General features: G+C 42.0%; 1 protein-coding gene across 2 annotated transcripts in view; it reads left to right on the forward strand.

Moving 5' to 3' along the window:
* Positions 1 to 24,467, forward strand: part of vti1a (vesicle transport through interaction with t-SNAREs 1A) — a 107,710-nt gene that overhangs the window by 69,861 nt on the left and 13,382 nt on the right. For both annotated transcript variants that reach the window (XM_079214439.1, XM_079214438.1), the window contains 2 exons: positions 658 to 728; positions 4,532 to 4,593. In XM_079214439.1, coding sequence (XP_079070565.1) covers positions 658 to 728; positions 4,532 to 4,593 — 133 coding nt within the window. The remainder of the gene's footprint in view (positions 1 to 657; positions 729 to 4,531; positions 4,594 to 24,467) is intronic.

Consider the following 24,467-nt stretch of genomic DNA (forward strand, 5'->3'; position numbering starts at 1 on the left):
GGGCGCAGTTTATTTGGTTTATCCTTCTTTCTTTTTTTTACTTTCTTTTCTCATTCTCAACCCAAGGGACAGGAAAATGACAGTGACCAATGACAAGCTTGTCAGGTGCCTTGTCGGGGATGTTTTATAACTGTGCGTTAATGTGTTTACATCTGCAACTGACGAGAGGCATTTAATAAAAGAGTGGCTTAATGAATATTGCATTGGCTGAGTGGACCCCAGCGGCAGGCTGGATGCTGGGGTATTGTTTTCTAGAACTTGTTGTCTATTTACTAAAGCATTTTAACTACAATATTCTACTTTCTGGCCGCCTGACAACCCTTTCAAGACAGCGTTGTCTCTGTCCACCCTACAGTTAGTGTACGACATTTTGCATAATGACTGAAGAAAGCTCTTTCTACTAAAAAGACTCACTTGGTGAATCCATGTAAAAAACATTTATTTCGTCTTAATAGTGTTTACACATGACTTTTCCAAAAGGGAGTACAAATCATGAGAGTCCACTGCCTAATGATGCAGATATTCCAAGAATATGGATATTGCATTTTTACGTGTAATGTTACAAGCAAGGTCTTTTTTCAATGTTTTTCTTTTTGTACATTTAATTTTGCATATGTCAGACCCGCTCTTCTCATTCTGCACCTGCTTATCTTACAGAACAAGTGGGCCAGGAGATTCTTTCCAACCTGAACAGTGACCGTGAGAAGATCCAAAGAGCCAGAGAAAGGGTGAGTACGCACATGCCACCTGCACACACTCATCTGTCTATTCTAACAAGTGTTTGTGAGACCGTAAAGGTGTTGCAGCTGGTTCACAACATTGACAACATTCACCACTTTCTGCGTGGTTTGCCAAGTAAACACACACACACACCGTCTTGGGTATGCTTCCACAGGTGCACAGACAAAGTCAGCAGAATTGTTTTGAAAAGGTAGTTAATGTGCATATTTATTGACAGCACTTTATTGTACTCAAGTACATATTTATAGTCAATATCACCTCACAATTTGAATTTTCTTTTGTTTAAGTGGAGGTTAAATGTTGAGCATATCTTGCCACGTCATATGTACTGAAATCAGCTTGCTTGTGGCTAGATAGTGTACCTATGCACCTTTCACCAGGATTTTCCCGCCTTTCTTGTTCTCATCTGAACGGTGATGAGCCAGCTCCTTCCTCACCTACCCTCCTTTACATCTCAGCACTCATCTCCAGTTTGCCTCTCTCTTTCCCACTTCCCCTCAGAGAGTCCCCGCCCACCAATCCCAAATCCTCAGCGCTGCTTCTCCATACAGTTAACAGAGACAGAAAAGACCAAACACAGGAAGGGGGCTCAGCACTGACTGCACCCTCTTAAAGACCACAACATGGCAGTGGGCCTCGCACAGGCGATTTCAAAGGAAGTCAAACATCTCTTTTCAAAACGGCCCACAGTGTCTACTGAGAGTACCTGCTCAGTGTTTCTTTTGCTTTCTCTCTCTTCTTCCCATGAGTCTTCTTTGCTGAACCCCTTCAACCACACACACACACACACACACACACACACACACACACACACACACACACACACACACAGCCTCTAGAGGGCTTTAAAGGCAGTTTGTGGGGCAGAAGCAAAGTGAAAAGAAATCAAGATGTAAAGACACAGGATGGAAGGGCTGGTTAACACCTCTTTTGCATTAAAAAGAAGGTGAAGGAGGTGTAGGTTCAGTAATAATGCCCACACATGAAGAAACAAACGCACACATGCGCGCGTACACACGCACGCACGCACGCACGCACGCACGCACGCACGCACGCACGCACACGCTCAGCAGGGGGGGGTGGCCTTTTGTTTTGCTTTTATGGTACAAATAGAAGTCAATGGAAGGTTTCACACTGGGTCCAAGCAGTTTGCTCCCAACTCTGAACCAGAGAGGATTGAAGAAGGTGATTTAAAAAAAAAAAAAAAAAAAATGTATTCTCCAAGCCCGATCATACGGAGGCCAATAGGTATCATGGGGAACGTTTTAATATTTAATGTGTATTCCCTAAAATTAGTATATCCTTGAATAAATAATTCCACAGTATAAAATTATTAATTTGAGGATTTGAATTTCATTTCAGGGAACAAAATACGCAATTTGTGTGCACAAATTATTAATTTGTTCCAAACCTCCAAATGAATGAATGCCTTTTTTTAAATTACTAAATTGGGCAAATCACAAGCGGCCCACACGCTTTGGATCTCTGGGAAGTGAGATCCCAAAACACACCTGCAGTTGCTGCTTATCACCACAGGTGACGCCAAAGAAAACAAAATGCAAATCTTTGAGATTGTAACTTTAGCATTAGGGGAAACTTTTTCTTTTTTCTTTACTAAATGTCCTCTTTCTGCACTATAAGTTTAAATGATATAGCTCAGCGACTATTAGGAATTTTATTAGCAAATTGTTTTATAATAATTGTGACTGAGAATATGTATGGGTGTAATCCTAGAAAGTGATCCAGCCTGTCTTTGCTGTGGTGTTCTGTTTTGAACTATACATTAAATGTGAATCCTCTCGTTCGTTCCATGTAGGCAACCACAGTTAATCTTAGCCCCTCAACTGCACTAAGATTTGAGTTAGTTTCCATTTCAGGTTAAGGAGGATAGCATGAGATTTGGTGAGAGGCTGTGGAGAGAGAGAGGAATGGAAAGAAGGAATGATTCAGAGAGAGATGTATTTTGGGAGAAAGTGTGAAGTATCTAGGGGACAGATCTGTGGGTAGAGTCAGACATCAGGCAACTGCAGGACTTGTTGTCTTTGCCAGAGGGCTCATACCCCAAGTCCCCCACCTCCTACCCTGTACCACATGTATCTTTGGCTCTCGCAACCTGCATCGCACCAACCCAGGCTGCCAGAGGGTAGAAAGGGAGGATGGAAGAAGAGGAAAAAAGTAGCAGCAAAGGAGGGGTGGGAAGAGAGGGCGGATTGAGAGATGACTACAAGATGAGCCAGAACAAACGGGGAAAAGAGTGATGCTGGAGCCATTGTAGAGGAGAGGAAGGTTGGAAGAAGACATGCGAAAGTGATGAATTAAAAATAGAATAAATTCCAGTATAATACACTGATGAAAACATACTGCTGTGAGTGGCTTTATTGGGAAAGCAGTTATTATCTCAGAGAGAGATGAGGATAAATGACTCCCTGCTGACTCCAGAGAGAACCTCTCTGCAAAAATTCTTCCCCACATTCCCTCATCATCCTCTAGAAATGCGATTACAGGTAGACGTATGTGGCAGCTCACTCAGTGCGGTGTCAGCAATTTATTTTGTCGTCCAACTCGCACCTTGTTGGCAACATCTCCGCCAATTCCTTTTCTCAGTGAAAGTGCCTACACCTGATAAGAGGATAGAGTGAAAAATATCCCTGACCCCTGAGGGAAAAAAAGACAGAGAAAGAAAAAGATGGAGCTATAGAAAGGGAAATATCCAAGGCAATTAACCCCAAATAGCCATGTTCATTATTTCAAGGGTGCCTTCAAGGACTCTCTGTGCTTTTTACGCACGTCAACATTAAAGGGCCCTTCTCACTATTTTCCCTACACCATTCTAGTGTTTGCTTTGCAGCAAGGTGAGCAGAAGGCTATTAGAAGGACATGAACTCCTAAGTGAGACCGTTGATGACTTTTTTAAAGTTACATTTACTACCTGTAAATAAACACCTACGGATGGCTCTAGTTTAAAGACTTGGTAATACATGTTACGGTATGTTATGTTGGGGGTAAATCTTGCAGCTTTTTTTTTTAAAGGGGAAAAGTATGTTTAGTAAGGTTTAGCTCCAGACGGGTAAACCATGTAACCTAAAGCAAAAAAAAAAGCAAGCTTCTTATCAAAGGATCTTTGATTCATCCCTCTAGCTTGTAACCAACAACTTTGGGTGGAAGGATAAAATGTCAAACTTTAGACGTGCTTTCTGAAATTGCCCTTGAGCAAGGTACTTTGCCTTGAGGCCAGTAGTACAAGGCTGTGTAACAGTATAGCCTCACACAAGCTCAAAGTACCACTGTAAAAACTGTGATTACTTTAATGTTGTAAAAACACATATTTTCCGACTATACCTTAAATAAAGAAAGTAGCACTTAAATGGCACTTACTTATAGCACTTTGTAGTTGCTTTCTTGAAGAAATTGTTGTTCTGAATTTGTACTCATGGTTGAATGCAATTATTGTAAGTCGCTTTGGATAAAAGAGTCTGCTAAATGTAATGTAATGTAACATGTTTTTGGTCAGAATAAAAAGTAGGTCCCCTTGCTGTTAATCCATCAATTTGTTGCTGATATATGATCTTGTGTCCATTGCCTTTGTCCTCTGTTATGTAACAAGAATTGGCCTCTCCTTTCTCTGTCAATTGTTCAAAGGTTTTAATAGCAGTATTTGTTTAGGTCAAAGGACAGTTTTATACTCTTATACTTGATATTTCACACTTGTAGTTTAGACGTAGACTCTGTTAAATAACCTTGTATCAGAATGCAAACTAAAACCTGACTTTCACCGGTTCTGTCCCCGCAGCTGAGAGAAACGGACGCCAACCTGGGCAAGAGTTCTCGCATCCTTACCGGCATGCTGAGAAGGTAAGAGGCAGGTACGGACCTTGTTTCTGTGTGTCGTGCTTTAACTGTGCTGTGAGCTTGCTCCAAGTCATCAACAGCTAATTAAATGTATTCTTAAATGATCCATCTTTCTATTCATGATTAGTTGCTGTTTGCCACATTACTTTGATTTCCCAGAGAACACAGGTTGGGAAACAAACAGAAGTACATGTCAGTGAATGGATGAACACAATAATTGTCTTTCAAAGGAAGTATTATAGTTAAAAATGCAATCCATCACACCAGTAGCCACTAGTTACATTGTGACCAGTTGATTCTGTCCATTTCTGTTTATTTTATTTTAACAACATCTATCAAACCAGGGGCAACTGCAATATATAAACACACTTTTGTGTAGCTTTTTCCTGCAGTGTATTCATACATTTGAAGGTTATGTTTGCTCTAATTCAGATTTCTCATGATTCTGATGAGTTGCATGTTCCATTTGTGTGACGCTTAGTGTACATTTGAACACACTGACAAACAGTGTGACTGACTGTTCTGTTACACGCAATGGTATTGGTGTTAAGTGCCTTGGTAGACTGAGAAAAGGGCAGCCTCGCATTGGATCCTGCAGAAAAAGGCTGGAAAAGACAAGTACACACTGTACATGTCTCCATTCTTTTCTTCTCTGTGCCTTTTTGTTTTTCACAAAATGCCCTTACAACCCATATCCAACTTGCAGTCTTTGTCTCTCTCGCCTGCTAGTTAATGCACGAGACAGCCCCCAACAATCACACAAACAAGAGCATTCACACGCAAATATTTCAATAGTCCTTGGATTATCTTATGCAACCGCCACCCTATATATATATATTACACACACACACACACACACACACACACACACACACACACACACACACACACACACACACACACACCCCCCGTAATGTCTTGTCACATCTCCATTTTATAAAGTGCCTGTGTGCCTAACCCTGAACCGTGACGACACGGTTTTGTTTCTCGCTCCCTCTTTCTTGTTTTTTTTTTTCCTCCCTGTCGCCCACTGTGGATTTTGATTAAGAGTAATATGTAAATGACACCGACTAAATGTAAAATCCTGGGGCCAGGAAGGAAGTGTCAATTGAAATAGATGCTTCAGTGCCCGTAGACAATTTGGAGGGTGGCTCACAGGGCGGCCGGCAGTTACTAGAGAGGGAAGGCCTGAGGAGGGCTGTGACGCCGACTGTAACCAATATTTCTGCATATGTCTCCATTTTGTCAAGTCTTATTATGGGAAGAGGAGGAGGATCGCGGGGGGTGAAGGGGGATCAGCTCGCCTGGCACGTCAGCTAAAGCTGTCCAGAAATCATTCATCATTCCCTCCTCCTTCCCTCTTCTCTTCCCTCCACCCCCTTCTGGTGCTGAAGTAAATAACACACTTATTTCAATATTATCATATTAATGTTAAAGTTCAGCTGTCACCTAATGGGAAGACTTAATCAGACGTAGCATTTTAAGAGGCAAGCTGCCACCCCCCCTCCTACTCTCCAGCCTCCTCTCTTGACGTGTCTTTCCTCCTCTGGTTAGCGCCCCGCTCAAATCAGGATTTATGAGGGCCTTCCAAAGTGGGGCCCGGCTGCGAGCCTCTTCGACTACCGCCCGCCTTTCTGCTTGATGGGAGCAGCACAACATACACCCCCCGTCATTCTTGAACAAAAAGTATTTTTCTTCTTCTTTTCTTCTCTTTTCGTTTCTTCGCTGTTTGAATAAAAGGAAGTGTGTTTTGTTGTAAGTTTATGGGCTGGAAACGTCAAATCTGAAGTCATTTATAACCAGAGCTGGAGAACTGAGAGCGAAAAGTAAATTCAGGACGGTTCAATGGTATTTCACCCCCCACCCCCTTTTAGGCAATTTGTTCTCATTTCCCTATTCATTTAATTATTTGCTCCCCCAGTTTTCAGCCTTTTGATTAATTGTGTATTTGTGTGCGATGTCAGAGCATTGTAGTTTCTTTACACTGTTGGTTTGGTCTGGGGGTAGTTACTCTGTCATTCTCCACTTGTTTCTCTCAGCTATAGAAGTAGTGTATTTATTTAGGTAACTGGTGTAGAGGACTTCTAGAAAAAGGTGAATAAGTGATACCTGTTGTATTATAACCTTTGCACTTATGACACAAATCTGATAACTCGTACACAAGTGTATATATTCCATCGTTTAGTTTGTTGTTGCTCCTTTTTGTTGTAATAAGCTAAATGTAAAAGCCACTACAATATTTTTGTCCAGGCAAAGAGCTGTGAAAACTTGTTTTACATCAATAACAGAGATTTAGCATGTTTTGCCTTCATCTGTGATAGTAGCAGATACATAAATACTGCATTCATTTTAAGTTGATTATGATCAGTCAACACTTCATCAGTGGTGAGACAAATAGAGCCACTAGTTTTTGTTTCACACCTCTTCTGAAGTGTTTTTATGGTCTGGGGGCTTCACCCCAGCTGAGAAACAATTAGACACTCATTAAGATAGCTGTCAGAGTTCAAGAAAGCCAATTAACTTAAAGACTTTTTGAATATCACTTATTGTAAGGAATATTCAGAAGCCTACACATCTCAAATAGCTGTTGCTTTGTTTGAAAATGAATCTTACAAATTGCTGACTGTGAAACCCATCACTGCTAAGGAGGGTAATTAGTATAAAACACTGTATAGGTGTTTTTAATTGGCTGGGTCGTAATGACAAGTCTCTCAAACATCTGCTTCTGTCTCTTTTCAGCTGTCTTCATTCACTCAGTGGATGTCAGTGGTCTAGTGGTGGGCTTCCAGGGCATCCACTCTTAGTAAATGTTTAATTCAATTTTCTGAAATCCTTTGGGTTTTAATTATAACGTGACAGGCACAGTGATCCTAATGAGGCAGAGAGGAAAACCTGATATCATATTAATATCTATGATCATCAAATGATCTATTATCATTTCATTTCGTTCCTATTTGGCACCACCACCAGAACCTTTGCACCGCAAAGACAATATCTTGGCTAGAGCATCACCTTTCTACAGATTTGATTGGTTTCATTTCTTATTAAAAATACTTAAATACTTTTAGATTTAGATCAATCTAATGTAAAATATTAACAGCATCTAATCGGGTACTTGTCAGCATCTTAGAATAGAAATTAATCCGTTGTAGAATATTCTTAATTCATGTCGTGGTTTTAGATTTGAATCCTTGTTCCCATCAAGCAACACCTTCTATGATTGCTTCATTGACAGTGAATGAAACACTGATTTATTGCGGTCTGAATTTAACCCAATTTGTGAAATTAGACCAGGAGCGGGCACGTCTTTTATCAACCAAGTCTTTAAGTGGTTCTGTAAAGTAAAGAACACCTGACCACAAACTCGAGCAAGCATTTAATCCCCACAGGCTGAATTATGTTTTCTTTGAGATTTGAGCCGACTCACAGATATTAGCTGAACTCTCATGTCATAAGATGTATGTATGTAAACTTTGTTCAGTGGATTTTCCTTCAAACTAATTGGTCTTCATCCACCAATTTGAAGTGGAATTTTCAAGTTCGATAGATGTATGGGTTTGGTACAGCCTGCATTGCGACGGGTTACAGCTCACAGTGTGGATCACAATCCCTGACTAGAGAAGCCACAGACCTTTTTGATAAGGCATCTGTTGTTTACAAGGCACACTGACACTATGGCTTCTCGTAAATGGCCCTATGACTGTGGCGTGAGCCTTCCTGCTGCTATACTGAACATCTCAAGCATCTCAACAACCACGGTCAGAGCAGTTGGGAGTGGGATGCGGCTCCAGACCCAGTTAGGACCACTGGGGCTCCTGGCAGCTTCATGGAAGGAGGGGGCACAGTGAAGGGCAATGAAGCTGGGCGAAGAGGGGGAGGATGTATATTTTGAAGCAGAGGGGTTGTCTACTCTCCCTGGCAGCTGATCCCACATGCAGGTGGTCGACTCAGTCGCCAGGCAGATCAAAAAGTCAAGGCCCCGGGTGGACCTCCCTTTGAAATGGGAATGGGGCCTAGATATCAGACAGAAAACATAAGCAAGCTCCCAGCCACAGAACAGCTCCATATTCATGGCTGGGACTGGCAGTAGCAATGGGCAGGCAAGATGGACGGAGCCTCAGCCTTCAGAAGAGGACTCACGCACACTCTGGACACTGATTAAGAGATCAGCCCATGAGCCAGGGATGAGGATGATGCAGTAACTCACAAGCGGATGCAGCGGCACTGTTACCAAGACCCCAACTTCCTTTCTTGAGACATGTCTTGACAAGCTGTCTTAATGTGCAGCCCAGTTAATTTCTTTGATTTTCCACTGCATGTACCTGTGGCAAGTTCAGTGCAAATGTAGTACAGTTAAATAAGAACAAGCCCCTGAGTCTTGTTATTACCCTTGATAATTTACTTAAATACAAATTAAAGCTTTTTCATGTCTAATTGGCAGAAGAAGAGTATGTACAAATCAATAGTTTTCCTGCCTCCATTCTTCACAGGAAACTGGAAGTGTTTTGCTTATTTACTTGGCCCAATAATCACTCATGTGAACAATGTCATGAGCCAAGAGACCATAGTGCATGGCCCCAAAAAAACATCTTAAGTGGGAAACTTTTGATAAGATCTGTAAGTTTTGCCTCTATCCTGTGCTATTGGCAAATATATATAATCTCTCTCTCTATCCATCTGTCTGGAATATTAACTACTGGGATATGTAGGTCACACAATTAATGGAATTCAACTCTCCCAGTGAGCTGCGGTGGGATCGGAGTCTTGGGGCCCTCTTGAAGTCTTGTTATGAAGTTGAACAAAAAGATTAGATTTTTTTTAATTAAAGCTGAAAGATGTGGAAGATTGCAGTTTTTTGTGTGTTTTTTTTCATCTTTTTATCAATTTACTTGTGTTGCCCTTTTTTTTTAGTCTACGAAGAGCAAAGGAAAAACATTACAATGTTGTGGGGTCAGGAGAGTCAACCCAGTGGAGCAGTGACAGGCTTTCTGGCGCTCTACTCTATCATTATACCTACCTATCGCATGTATTTACAATCCTACACACTCATATATTTCTTCCTATTCTGTGTTTCATCAGAATATTGGAGTGCATGCCATATCTTTGACGTTGTGTAAGACATGTCCTATTTTACATTCCATTTTACTTTGTATTACAGCTGAACTCCTCTCAGTAGCCATAGTGGAGCTTCGTGTTTTCTGTCCCGGGAGTGGCAGATCACTCCCAGTGGATCCCACTCGCTCTGATCTCCTCTCCATGTTGCTGCCACGATAATTCCATGTACTACATTTAAACGCATTCCCTTTGCTTTGCAATTTGTTCAGCCTGGCATCATTACCACCCCCCTCTACCCCCCACCCCCATATTGCTGCATCCCTCTGGGTCAGTCCTATCCCTGGCCTTTTCTGCCCCCACCGGGGAAGCATTCTGTGCTTTTCATGTCCAGTCTGTTTTTATTCTGGCAAAGGAGCAAAGTGCCAAAGCATGAATCGTAGCTGACCTCACTGCAACCCCTTGCTAAACTTTATACATAACAAGTAGAGCGCAGCTGTTGTGTTTGTATGTGCATGTATGCATATTCTGGGTATGTTTAGTGGATTGAGGTGTGCATGTTAGCCTGAGAAGGTATTTGCTACTGTTGGCAGACACGCAAGTAGTACTGGAACGTAGTACCTTGCTGGTCATTGAGGCCCATCTTATATTGAGCGGGAAACAATAATAACACATACATTTATAATTCAACGTCTGTTTTATTTGTATCAAGTTACTTTACTTTTGAATGTCAGATAAGTGTCTCGTTTGGAGATACTTTTTAATGTCTATGTGTGTGTGTCTGTGGCTACAGGCTGCTGCTGGGAGAATGACAGGGTGCGCCTCAGCCTCATTACTCGCTGCTCCTGAGCCAAACAAGCACCACTGCCACCCCTCTCTCTCTCTCGTGTGCACGCTTTCTGTCGCTCTCCCTTGCGCTCCCTCCTGCTTTATCTCTGTCTTTTTCTCTCTTCCTCCACCTCGCCCATTAGAGAGTGCTGATGGGACGTTTTTTGCAGAAAGGAAAAAATACACACACATACACACAAGCCTGGGTTGTGTAGAAGAAGGGGTTGTTGACAAGGGCAAAGACGTGTTGTTGTTTTATATAAGGGATGCATTTGTCTGGTGAGGATTGACTCGCTTAACTGGCTGCCAAAGCCCTCTTTTTCTTGCTACATGTCTCCCTTTCTCTATTATCTAGCCTATAGCGGGCTTCTGTTTTTTTTATAGGTTGGGACAAAGTTGAATTAAGATTATTCCAAACGTGGCGTTTAAAAAAACAAAACAGTTGTAGACAGCTAGCTTTAAAGATGGTGAATTGTGAATACTTTCTAATTAATTTTAAGGGAGAAGTCATTTGTAATCAAAGCACAACAACAAAAACTATGGTAAAATATTGAGTGAAACTGCTGCTTCAGCACAATTAGATATCACCTAGTCCCAAAAATAGACATCAAGGCTGAACTTAAGCATTCCCCCCCAAAAAAATACTCTTTGCACCATTACTTCTCCAAATGCTCGAGGGTCAGCCATCCATGCCATTGAGGTGATGCTTCGTTAGACCTCGCTCATAGCATCCTAGTTGATAGAGCTTCTTTTTTTCCCCTTGCTTTAACCCTGACAGACTGTCGTTCTGACGAGATGACTGGAGATCAGTGGCGCTCTCATCCCTTGAAGTGGCTCCAGGTGTCACTCCAAGGGTACCCGCCCTGTTTGATCTGCCGTCGAGCGCCTGTCGGGCTACGGCACCCTCTGATTTCCCGGTCAGAGGGGAAAGAGGCTCTCCTGTCCAAAAGTTCTACTGCTACTTTTGAGTGACAGCTAGGGAGAGGGTTTGGTGGCTAAAACCACAGCCATAACCATTTGGGAATGGACCATTTCCTGTTGTCATTATTTCCTAACTCCCATTTTGCAGCTATAGGGAACCCTCCCCACACACCCCCTCATGAGAGCATTGTATAGAGGTGATCTTGATTTGATATGCGAGGTCCCAGCAGTCCAAACAACAGAAAAGGAAACAAAATAAACATCAGAGGAAACCAAACCATTTTCACTGATCATGCTGTGGGCCTTGTCTTAAGAAGAACACAAAATAATCCTCTCAAACATCTTCAGATGCTGTCCAACGGAGGTCCCTGTCTTCACTGAGGAGTTGCACAAACAAAAAGGACAGATGAAACAAAATGGAGGATTGGAAGTATATATCTTTTCAGCACACATAGTTGCCTCTATCCTTCCTCCCTTTCATTTTATTATATCCGTTACATTTTTTCACCCACCTACTGTGAGCTTCTTCAGAAATTACAGGTGAGATCTCAGTCTGTGGCAGGGCCTGCCTTTCGTCTAGAGGGAGCAGGGGGAGTGGGGAGGGGGGGGGTACTGAGAAGGAGAGGAAAAAGAGATTCATGCTTTGCAGTACTGCTGTGTTGTTTGTGGCACTCTTCCCTTTGTGTGTCTGGCGATAACTTATTCAGCACAGGACCATTCATCCAGGGGTTGAGCGCGGGCGTCCGTCAAGACGGAAAATAATGAGGCGACAGCAGCGCAGAGGATAGCTTTCTCCCCCTGCCGAGGTAGCCCCCTCCAACTCCTCCTCCCCTTCTCCATCTCCTCCTCCTCCTAGCCTCCCATTATCAGCCGATTTAAATAGATAATAGGGGGCCTTCTTCAGGACATTTTGAAGCAATTAGAACCTATCACATTGTCTCTTATTTGTTGTTCCCTCCCAGCAAGCCGTTGTGCATACTTTTGGGCATACTATGCAACAGCTGCCTGGAATATTGTGGAATGCCACAGCATTACTGGATGCCAGTATTTGTCAATGAGAAAATTAGGCTATTTTGTTAACTATATCTTTGCAACAGACTCTGGACTCATCTGCGCATGTCGGGCACTATTCCATCTTGAGCCATGCCAGGACATGGGATCCCTTTGCCATGTCAAGTTGCTCTTGGGCAGCATTGCTTGCCAGGATAAAGTGGCTCGTGCCCAAAAACTTGCACTATACATACCTTCCCTGAACTTTCAGTCAGCTCTCATTTTGATTATTTCTCTCACCATCTTTGTACAGTTCATTTTGTTGGCTAAAAACATACAGTAGAATAGACCAGAGGAAAGGGAAGACCTCAGCCCCATGTGCTCGTGAACTACATTAATCAAAATGATTTCAGCTGATTACTTAATAGGGAAGCATGTCCAATAGGGCTCGAGATTCTCGCTTGAGACTATGTTCAGTTTTTATTCCCGACAAAGATATATCTAAGTAGTTTTTCAAAACAGCGATAGTCTCAACAAATCTAAGTCAGCTGTCTAAGTCGTGTTTGCATCAGGATAGATGGTTAAGTATAGTTTTTGCTGTTATTGTTGTTGCCCTCAGATCTCTCTTTGGCAGGGTGCAAGAGCTTGAAATATTTACAAATGCTGAATTTTGACTCGTTTTCTTTTTAATATTTTCTTCCAACCCATCAATCATTTACTGCGCCTCTGTATGTCTGTATCTCATCCTAACAGACCCCCAGGATGGTGCAATGAAACAAAGGCAGTACATTGATGGCATGAAAGATCCCCTTTATCACAATGGGCAAAACAATAAAAAAGGACCCCTTTTCTTCAAGTAAGTGAAAAGGTTGTAAGGCAAGGCATTTGTAGGCATCTGGATTAAAGAGGAGCTCCTGTCAAAATACTTAAGCGGAGGATTGGTCTCTTTTCAAAGCAAAAAGACTAACCTTAAATGCTTTTATACTTAACACAAATATACGATTTAGATTTATTTTTTCATATACCAAAGGCAGAAGGACAGACCTCATCACCCAACCCATCCCATACTTTGGTTTGGTGTTGCTTGCTCCCTTAAGGACATTTAGAAAACTAGGCTTTAAAAATATCTTATTTGCCCAATTTAATCTCTGTCTCAGTTGACTATTAAATTAAATCAATGTTATTTTCCTTCTTTTGTCATAGAAAATAAATGATTGGGTCATCAAGTCATTATATTTTAGCTCAGTAGTTTCATAATTAAATAGTAATAAATAGTGAAATTCCTTCATACTTTCTGTAGCTTTATACTTATCTGTATTGTATCCAATGTCCATCCAAAATAATAAAGTACACTATAAACCATTGTAAATCTGAGATTTAATGCTATGGATAATATGTAGACACCTCATCTCAAATAATCTTATAATTGGTCCAAAATCATCAGTTTCTTCATGGCAGTAAAACATATAAGTAAATCACTACAAGCTTTTGTTGTGCATTTATAACCCAATTCAGCGTGGTCAGAACATTTCTAATGTTCATACAAAGTCATCATTTTAAACTGCTACCCAGCATTCCAGTGAAAGCATGGTCGGACATCGGATCACAAAGGTCCTCCCTCTTTTTATGATGGATGCCTTAAACATCATCTTTTGTAGCCAAAGTCGTAAGGACAAAGCAGAGTTATGCCACAAAAGCCTGGAGAACCTTGATCAGTGGAGAAAACCCCAGTGAGGTCCAATGGCCATAGTGACCATTTTTAGCCCAGAGACCATAGGAAGTTTTCTAGATGTTGTATAATTATACGGTATGCAGTTAATCCTAAGGAACTGTCTGGCAGGCCCCGTCTTTCCACTCACATTTTTCAATGTGTAATTGTCTTCAACTTTTCAGTCATGGCTTTAAAATGATGGTTCTTATTGCTTCAAAAAAGTGTTGACAGCTCCAGTCAACACTATTTGTAAGGGTCAAATAGACATATTTACCTTGATATGCTGAGGATCTAGCATAATTGTGAAAAGAGATTCTCTCATGACACATCCTGGCTGAGAAATGTGAGTCAAGTGCAGCACACGTTCAAGCCATTGGGCCTGGCTTGGGCTTTGGGGAGTGAACCAGCCATGCACGGCTGGTAATGACAGGTTCCATGTTGCCCGTGGCTTGTGGCCCACAGCACTGTTTGTTTGGAGAGTGGTGCTCGGCCGTGAAGTGCTGGCCCAGCTGGCAGCAGTTCCGTTGCCCCTTGGCCCGATGGCTGGGGCTTGTTTGGCCCATACCAGCCAGGCAGACTGGCATCCAGGAGTCTGTGGAGGAAGAGGTGGAGGGGGAGGTCTGACAGACTAGAGGAGCTGTTGGCTGAGCACCCAAGTGCTAGGCAAGGCTTGTTGCCAACTGGAGAGAAGACTTCCCCACTCACACCAGGATCTTCACGTCTCTGTGGCGACAGGGATCTTAGTTTGCACCTCAAGGGTCAACATCATCCCATCGTGATCTGTCTCCGCTGGAACAACCTTGCTCACAGAACAGCACTGAAAACTTTGCAAAAATATATTTTTATATGATTTTCTCTGTAGTGTAATGTAACACAATTTGTTTTACACACACATACACACACATACACTTTGCCTCCTCAGTTTAAAAGTTCAGTTGCCTGTATTGCATCTGGCAAGGTTCTTGCAGCGATGTTAAAATGAAAAATACTGACCTATCAAGTCATTCCCTTCACTCTCTGGAGTATTATTTTAAGGATTAGTTGCTGTGTTACTGGCAACAGGGAAAATAAGTGAATGCTAATCACAATTTACAAAATCCATAAACACTAACCATTGACTAATTGATCAAAATTAAATAAGTGAAAAGTAATGAAAAAGTCCTTTGATAATTATTTTGATTGTATAATGAGAGATGCTATGAACTCTTTCAATGTGCCAGGCACTGTAAGTTATAATAGTTAAAGAATGCAGCTGATTTAAGCAACAAGCATCACAACTACTATACATGGCCGTATCTTAGCCTGTTAGCCACAAAGATAACCCCCGCATAAATATCCAGTTCTTTCTAAACCATCACTTACAGCCCTAAAACCCATTGCCTCTTAAAGTTTAGAGCCGCTTTGTTTATTTTCTGAGTGTTTGCTAGGTCACATGGACATCCTGTCAGCCAAAGTGTAAACGTTAAACCCCAACCCATATTCTGATGGCGCCAGGGCTAACATTTCTTCAGTGTTAAAGGGAAGTTGTGAGGACATTGATGTCTTGGCCTAGCATCCTAGTGTCACTTTCCCAGCCTGTTTGTGCAGCCCGCCAATCCCCTCATTCTCCTCAGCTGACCTGAATGCATCACTGAGTATAACACACATGTGAGGAGCCTGATATCCCAGCCAACAACAAATGTTTTCCTACCGTTACCATTGCATTACTATTGTACACAGCCTTCGTATTTTAACCTGGCTCACACTGAGGCTCTGTCGGTTAGATATTTTGTCAGACTCTTCAGGCCAAGGCTCTATTTTATTTAACAAGACGTCGATGCACACCCATTCCATCTCAAAGTTTCCCTGTGGTATAGCATTTCAGAACAGACTTGACATAAACCATTTCTAAACACTGGTTTCATCTCACCAATCTTTAATTACATCGTTTGGTAGAGGCCGAGGTACAGAGTTGAAGCAAAGCACCATGTTAGCAAAGCATATACTAGTGAGGGATACCGCAGCCAGAGGACAGTGGGTTGAGAAGAGGGAAAATATTGTACACAAGCAGATGCTGAAAGAAAGCTTAAGGTGTTCAGGGTTCACAGACTTAAAATAAAAGGTTTTTGATGCATTTAGTATGGCCTAGAAGGTTGCTTGGTTGACTTTAAGCATTTTACAACTATTTGATATGTGATCTAACGTCTGGTTTGTGTCTATCAATATCCATATTGAGAGATTCGTTGTCATTTTGACAGTTTCTTACTATTCATTCACTTAAATGTGTAAGAGGTGCTACGTATTACTATAAACATAGAAATAGTTAATCCAGTTCCTCTGCCTTGACCTTTGAATGAACCTCAACATGTCAAGACAACAGTCCCACATTCCCTATTCAGATATTCATTGTCATTCAGTATGTAATGCAAGATTCACGGCTGATGGCAGCACTATTACAGCATTGTTACTAATTAAATTGGTGTAGTTATTTTGTGCCCGTCTTTCATTTCTTTTTCACTGTTACCTCATTGCTCAACATATTTCAGCTTATTGTCAAGAGGCCAGCAACGGTCAGTCAATTAATTGTAGGTATACAAACCATTGGGTTGCATTCCAGTTGCACAGTGTTTCAGTGTATTATGGTGCCATGAAGAGTATCATTGTAGCCCAGAGCAATTCCTCCAGCTCTGTGACAAAGGCGGCTATGAGGTCGTGCCCGAGGCCAGGACTATCAGAGCTATCAGTCCAGCAGAGAAAGAGCATAACAACAGGCCCTGTCAAATAATGGTGTCAACACTGGAATTGTTAAGCTTCATTTGTGCAAGGAATGTCCTTGGTTTAATGGTGACATGTCGCTGTCTATTGACTCAATGGGTCAGATTTTACCCTGCTGTTGATTCTGAGCATGTTTTGCTTCAGAATGTCATATGGACGTGTATTCTGTACGTTGATTTGAAATATTTCCCTTTCCTCAAACTTTTAAGATGTCACAAAGGTCAGTTGTCAAGGATAGTTTGCCTAAAGCTATCGATGTGGGAGGTGACATCGATGGCTTCATGTTTTACTGAAGCTTTTCTTGCCACCCACTTAGACCTGCATTGTATTATTATTAAGTTTGGTTGTTGTTTATTCATCGATATTAAGTAGTACGAATAATCCTGAAAGTCTGCCATTGATTGTGTAAGATTTAGGCCTATTGTCCCTGAGCTGAACTTACAAATGGACTTTTCAATTGCCTCTCAGTGATCTGCACCACTGCTTCTTTGGCTTTTTTTCTCCACATGCACTTAATGGTTTTGAGCAATAAGATCTATGTTGAAATAAAAGAGAGAAGAGTTTTCGGTGTAGCCATGCTTTTTTGAAGGAGTCTTTCGGGATTGCGCGTTGCCTTCTGAACTGTCAGAATGTCCGTTGTTATTTAGCCCCCTCTGCCATGCCTTACCTTCTGAGTTTCAGTGCTTCCTTTACCTGACTGGCTGGATAAAATGATTTATTTTCTCCCCTCTTCTTCTCCAGTCGGTATATTGTTTCCCCTCCACTGCTACGCCACATCACCCTCCTTCTCTCTTAACGGTAAACGTTAAGATCCAGGAGTGGATCAATGGCTGTTATCCTTTGATGTGCTAGGATGCATTACGAGCGGTGAGTTCTAATTGGAGCAGAGAGCTGAGGATCAATGTTGGCTGTAATTGCCTGACACAGGGATGGGTGTGAGACTTTATTATCATTAATATTTAGACATAATGTGGGAGGAACCAGCCGAGGCTAAATGTACAACGGCGGTGCAAGCCTTTGATCTCGGGAGATAAGCAGATCGATTGGGGGTTGGTGGGGGGTGGCTGAAGGAAAAGAGGTCGCGGAAGTGTGGCGAGCTGGACGAACGAATTAGCGAGGCCCTCATCCTGGATTTTATCGGATTTCTTGGGGAAGTTTCCCTTCGGCTCAGGAAAGGTCACGCTAGGTCTCAGTTCTCCCTATAGCTAAAATAACAAGCTGGTCAGCGTTAAGGGAGGAAAGAGATCCAGTAGGTTTAATTTCAAGTTCGGTCACAAATTGGAGACAACCATTGTATTTACAGAATGGACACCATTAGGCATTGATTAATTCAATAGTTACTGAAAGAGCCAAACCGTTCCAAATGAGCCATGCCCTTGTTTAGGCATTTTTGTAACCTTACACCTTACACACGTTTAATTTCCCCCAAGAATTTTACTCGTCTAGGGATGGTTTGAGATTTAGTAGTGGGCAGAAGGAAGAATGAAGAGATATTTAGTTTGTCTTTTTGACGGGGTCCATTGTTTGGGAGACGTACGTAACAGAATATGACGAACGAAGGAGCCTTACAGGGCTCAGGGCTGCTTCCTTGGTGTCAGCAAACACAAGATGCTGTTACCTAATCTTACTGGTAAAGGAGTGGGACTGTCTAATGGAACACTCCCTGTCTGGCACCGAGACCAGAGGGAGCAGGGCCTATCTGTCCCCTGTGTCAGTGGACGCTAAGGGCCCGTTGAAACTGTGAGGCTGCGATGTATACGCTCAGTTCTGTCTCCGGTTTTTGTCACTGGGCTCCTCAGGTACTGATACCTTAATCATTGTACTTAGCCGGACAAAGATGGGTAACCGGTCGCACAATAACAAGTGTGTTAGTTTTCATGGCTGTGACCGGCTGCCTGATGTTGGACAGAATGATAAGCCGGGCAGGATCCAGGTCAGCAGGGATAACGATCCTGAAAAGAGATCAAGTGAGGGGTAATGTGTTGTAAAATGACACAGACTTGACAGTTCTCCACAGAAGTCCACCAATCAATTACTTAAAGAAATATTTCTTCAGGTTGCACCTTTATACAAGACATGAAACTTGAATCACTTTACAGTTGCAAACAGACAATTACAGATAAAGACATAAGAGACTAAAAAGGGTCCTCTGTGTTCATTCAGTGCATATAAGAAATGACATGAAAACATTTATCATTGCATTATGAACCATTTTGTTTTAATCACATTTTGTGTTTAATTGTATGAAATTAGTGCATTGTTTATTGTTTATTTGCATCCCCATTTGTTGTTGCCTTGTCAACGACTACTGTTGGCATCAACTACTCTTCCTGGAGTTCATGTTAAAAGTATAGTCTATGATTATGCTCTGATGGTGTGTACAGTACATGCAGTAAATAAGTGTGTTTTGTGTTGAAAGCTGTTTTATTGATTACAATAAAAGGCCAACATGTCCTTGAATTTGATTTTAAGTGATACACACAATTGCTGATTATGTAACAAATGTAGTAAAATAGAGTTGCAGATTACCACTTTTTTCTTCTATCAATCTTTTCATTATAGTTTTTTTCCTTTTTAAAATACAAGGCTACAGTACTACCAATAAGTCCGCTTTGTTTTGACATTCATTGCTTTTTATTCAAATGTACATCCCTAACAGTACATTGTGCAGAGGCTAGTACCATTGTGGAAAACTTCAGGATTGTGCAACAAATGGCCCATTGTGTAACATTGTTGTCATTACACCAGCTTCAGCAGCGTTAACACATATATGTATCTATTGTGTTAGGTTCTGGAAATGTGCACAAAGCCTGCACTGTCTATGAACCGACAGTAGTAACCAAAGACTAGGAGGTTTTCTCAATTATAACTTCAAAATATACACTCATAAATAATAAACATGGTGAGAAAAACACAGATATCTTGACAGAAAAGAGCTGACATTTGCCATGTAGAACTTTGCTTTTTATCAAATGTGAAAGCCAGTGTTTTTTTCCCTTTGAATATCTGCACTACGGCCAGCGTGTGTGTTTTTACTGTCACCGCTCAGTGTTTTCAATGTGCCCAACATTTTCAAAGTTCTTGTTTAGCCTCATGTAAGAGGCTCGTCTTTCAACGGTTAATGTTAAAAGTTAGCTCAGTATGCTCAGTACTTGTTATGCTCTCGTGTGTGTGTGTGTGTGTGTGTGCGCGCATGCTCGTATTTGTGTATTTGTCTTTATATCTGATGTGTGTGCATGTCTGCACATGCCTGAGTGCATGTGAATGAGGGAGTGAGATAAGAAGGAGATGAAGAGTCGTTCAGAGAAGCTTTCTCACTCAGATGCGGCCCCATCTGTTCGCCCGGGCCTAATTGTTCCTGGGTGCAAAGACAGGGAAAAAAGGGAGGAAAGCAACTGTACTCATCCCCTGTCCCAGAGTTATTTCTGTAACATTAAAAAAGCGCCACCAGCACGCTCCAGATTATTGCCATGTAAATAATGGCACTTGGCTCAATTCCCTGCTAATGAATGTCATTTACTTTTCCAAACGAGGATTAATTATCGACCGAGGACCTCTCTGTCCTCCCACAGGGAGCACGTCGCAATTAGCTGCCAAAAGATGGCTGCTAATATTTGTGTTTTTTTTTCAAATACGTCTATATGTACGCAAGTGTGCATATGTTCCTGCGACACGGTGAATAACCTCCCAATTAACTGTCTGCTTAATTCTGTGGCGGTACTGGGAGACATCCAGAAGAGGAAACTATCCAGTTAAATGTCCTCGCCTCGGCTGAATATAAGGTTTTCGTTGGATGTTAGTGTTGGACATTGTTGTTGTGAAAGTAGACAGACTAAAGAGAGTTGCGCTGCTTTGGAGCCAGCCTCCTGGTTGCAAAATAAGGCCAGGAAAACAAACACAGGCCTCAAATTAGATTTCCCAAAACATTGCATTCCCTCTCATTTTACACACCACTGTGGCCCGCAGACCAGAATAGAATAACTCGTGAAATCCGCTTCAGATTCAGAATGACACAGTCACTGGAACACTTGACAAACAAGTGTCCTTTGGATCAATCTGATGACCCCATCAGAAAAAAAAGATCTGAGAGTCTTACCTAATTTACCTACTTTAGGTGTGTTGTGAAACTTCCCAGCTTATGTGAATTTGCTCTCACTGATAGAACAGTCCAGCTATTAGAAACTACTTTTCCCCATTACTCTCACTCTTTACCTCTCTTGTCAAATCCACCTGTCTTTCCTCACTCCTTCCCTCCCACTCTCATCCTTTTTTCACCCCCGTCAAATTGCCTCCCCTTGCGTGGGCATTGTGAGCTGATACACTTAGCCCAAATGAAGGAGCTGATGGGGATAAGGGTTATTTCTGTCGACGGAGGCACCGCTTGAGGTGTGGACCCCCTTCTGAGAACCTAAGACTTTGATAATGCTACAGAGCTGAAAGGGTTCAATTCTAGAAGGCCCCAATTTCTGAAGGAGAAATATGAACAGATCCATCGTGCCACGTTTAAAAAGAAATTGTAAATATGTGCATTTTCAGTTTTAGTTTAGTTTTGATGTGTTATCAAGTAGCTTTTGACCAGCTGACCAAGGGAAGTTGACTTGTGATTTAAAGTGACAATACAGTGTTTGTTTATGATCAAAATATATGTATCATTATGTGTCACAGCAGGAGAATAGTTAAAAGAAATGGTCATATAAAACAATAAATCACAATATTTATTTAATGGTGCACAGATAAACAAATAATTATGTAATTGATTTTTCTCCTTTTTTTAATCACAAACATTCTCATCTGCTTAGTCAGCAAGAAGCTGGTCGAGGTGAGAGCCGCCACGCAAAAAAAAGGAGGCTTGTGTGTGAGACTTTCCCACAGAGACAGACGTTATGATAATGGATAACTGTGAGAAAAGCTTGGAGGGAGGGAGTCTAGAAGAGGTGGCAGTTGGACACGTACTATACGATAGTCATCCTCCCACCCCCCTTTCCACCATGTTTTATGGCTAGATTCTATTACTGCTCCCTGGCTCACCTCGCAGTGTGAAATGAGCAAGTCTCCACTAACCTCCTCACCCCACCCCACCAGCTTGCAGACACATGTGAGCGCAGCCAAGAATGGCGTTGCTGTTTGGGTCTAAACACGTGGAGGTTTATGATCTGCTGAGTGTGTCATTTGAAATGCGGTCATTCAGTATGTCGCAGTGCTCGAGGAAATGTTTGTGAGTACTATCAAGCGTGTGTTTATGATTTTCTTAAGAGAGATGGACTTGTCGTTCGTGCGTATACTTACTGTACTGCTGACATTACATCTACATTAGGGGGTAAACAATCGGAGGGCCTCGGGTTTGCTCAGTGGGAATTTGCAATCCTAAATAATATAACAATATTTTAGCATTCCATCATCACCCTCCAATCCCTTTTTACCTTATTTGAACTAGTTTCTTTGGCCCTTTCCTTTCTCTCTGAGGGAGGGTATGGGGGGGGGGGGGGGGTGCTCCAGGCTGCAGCAGGTTTAGCAGGTTCTGAGGAGTGCGGGGCTAATTTTGGATCTGCTCCGTTTCATCATCTCCCGCTGTCAGAGGTTTGTTTCTGAAGCAGGAGCTTAAACTCTTTCTTCCTCGGATGATGTGTCACAAGTGGCACTTTGTTGAGCAGTTGTACTCGTCTCTGGCTGGTTTTACACAGTGGAAAGGAACAGTGATTGTGCAGCGAGTTGTGATCTCTGTAAACCAGGGCTTTGTCAGAACTTGTAATCTTGTTGTGTAGTGTTTTGTTTGTTATTTAATGTGGGAATTCCTACAGTCTCACCCAGACACTATATCTGCAGTCTATTACATAAAATCTTCTATTAAACTTGGATTTAGTTTCAGGATATTCACTGTATGCATCGAATTGTTTGAACCACAACCAGAAACCATGTGCATATTTGTAATTTAGATATACTGTGTATGATGAACTTACATTGTGTGTATATATATATTTTTTAGTATTCAGAATTTTGCAGTGTCGTTAAGGTTGTTGCCAAAGTACAGGCATGTACAGGAAGTGTTATCAGGTCAAGCAGGCATTGGAAAGTGGATATGGGTGTGGGTAAAGTAAAGGTAAACCTTTCTATTATATACTGTAGTGAGAAGAAGAGGCAGTAAGTTAACCCAGTACACGTTTTCATGCAGGTTTGCTTTGGAATAAGAACCCTTTTGACACATAACTGTTTGTTACTAACTCAAACCCCATGAAACTACCTGTGTAGTTCAAAGGAGAAGGTTGTCAGAACCTGTGGAAGTGGATGTGAAGGAGATGAACTGCTTTTTTAAAGTGCCCGTGTGCATGAGGTTTAAGTGAATAAACAGATAAATAACCAGCAGCCCTTGTAGAACGAGTCCCTCTGGCCATGGGCCAAGCAGGTAATTCCTCCGGCATAGTCTTGGAAGGGCCACAGCAAGCCAAGCCTGCCTCAGCAGTCAGACTGTCTGCACATTTCTGCCGCTGATGGCATACCAGGGGCGCCATTTTCCTCTCTGAGACAGACAAGCCAGAGGATCTGATTGGCCTTCCGCCAAAGCGCACTCACAAAGGCTCCTTTGACAGCGGGTCAGTTGGTTAACCAAGCAGTAGGCAGAGGGAGAGTGGGATAAGCCAGAAAAAAAACTATTCTTCACCTTTTCACCCTTAAGCTTCATTGAAGGGTTAGTCACACTAAAAAAAGACGCACCCTCCTGTTTGTCAAAGATTTTTTTTTTTTAAAGAAACAAAACCTGTTCCAGTGAGTTTAGTTTTTTTTTTGCATTAGTGGCTCTGTAGACGTACGCTACACTGTAGACATGGGCTACACACCCACACACACATGTCTCAGCGTGTGTATAGAATTCATGGGTAAATTTGACCTACGCTTGTATGTATGTTTTTTTTTTGTTAGCCTGCATCTTCTGGGACATTCAGTCCTGACAACAGTATGTCTTAAGTATTTACAATCATCTGTTCATTCTTCTTGTCTGCCTGAAATAATCCGATGAGAGAAGTTCATTTATCAAAACAGCCCCAGCAACAATGATGAAAACAACAATGAAAACGTTTATATTTTGCATCAGTATTTATTACACACTTGGAGAAAACTTCTGAAGTCAGTGGAAGTTCTGATTTACAGAGCAAACGGAAATGTCTGAATGCAACTTGCCGTCTTATACATTAATATTGAGTCTGCATTTTGACCAAGATAAAAATGCGCTCAATCATTAGCTCATCCTTGTTATGATGCTGATGGAGCCTCACATCTTATATCATAAAGCTGTGTAGGAGCTGACACGATAGCGCTAAATAGCTGCTGATGTTCTCCTGTGTGCTCCTGCGCTCATTATCTCTCCAGTCCAGGCCTTGCGTCTCTGCTTTCTGCTGCCGCCCATCTCCTCCCCTGTGTACCAGCCGCTTTGCATACGACTGATGTTTAAATGCTGCATTGTTAACTGACGTGGGGTAGCCCTTTGCTGACCCGGGAGGTATTTGCTCGTTTGATCATGGGGCAGCAGTTTTAATGTATCGAAGCAGCGCCGCTCCGTAAAGCCCCTAGTCTAAGTGGAGATGGAGGACGAAGGCAGGACGAGGGATCCGCTGGTTGCAGGCCTGACAGT

The sequence above is a fragment of the Taurulus bubalis genome, assembly GCF_910589615.1.
Source record: "Taurulus bubalis genome assembly, chromosome: 2".
Taxonomy (NCBI): Eukaryota; Metazoa; Chordata; class Actinopteri; order Perciformes; family Cottidae; genus Taurulus; species Taurulus bubalis.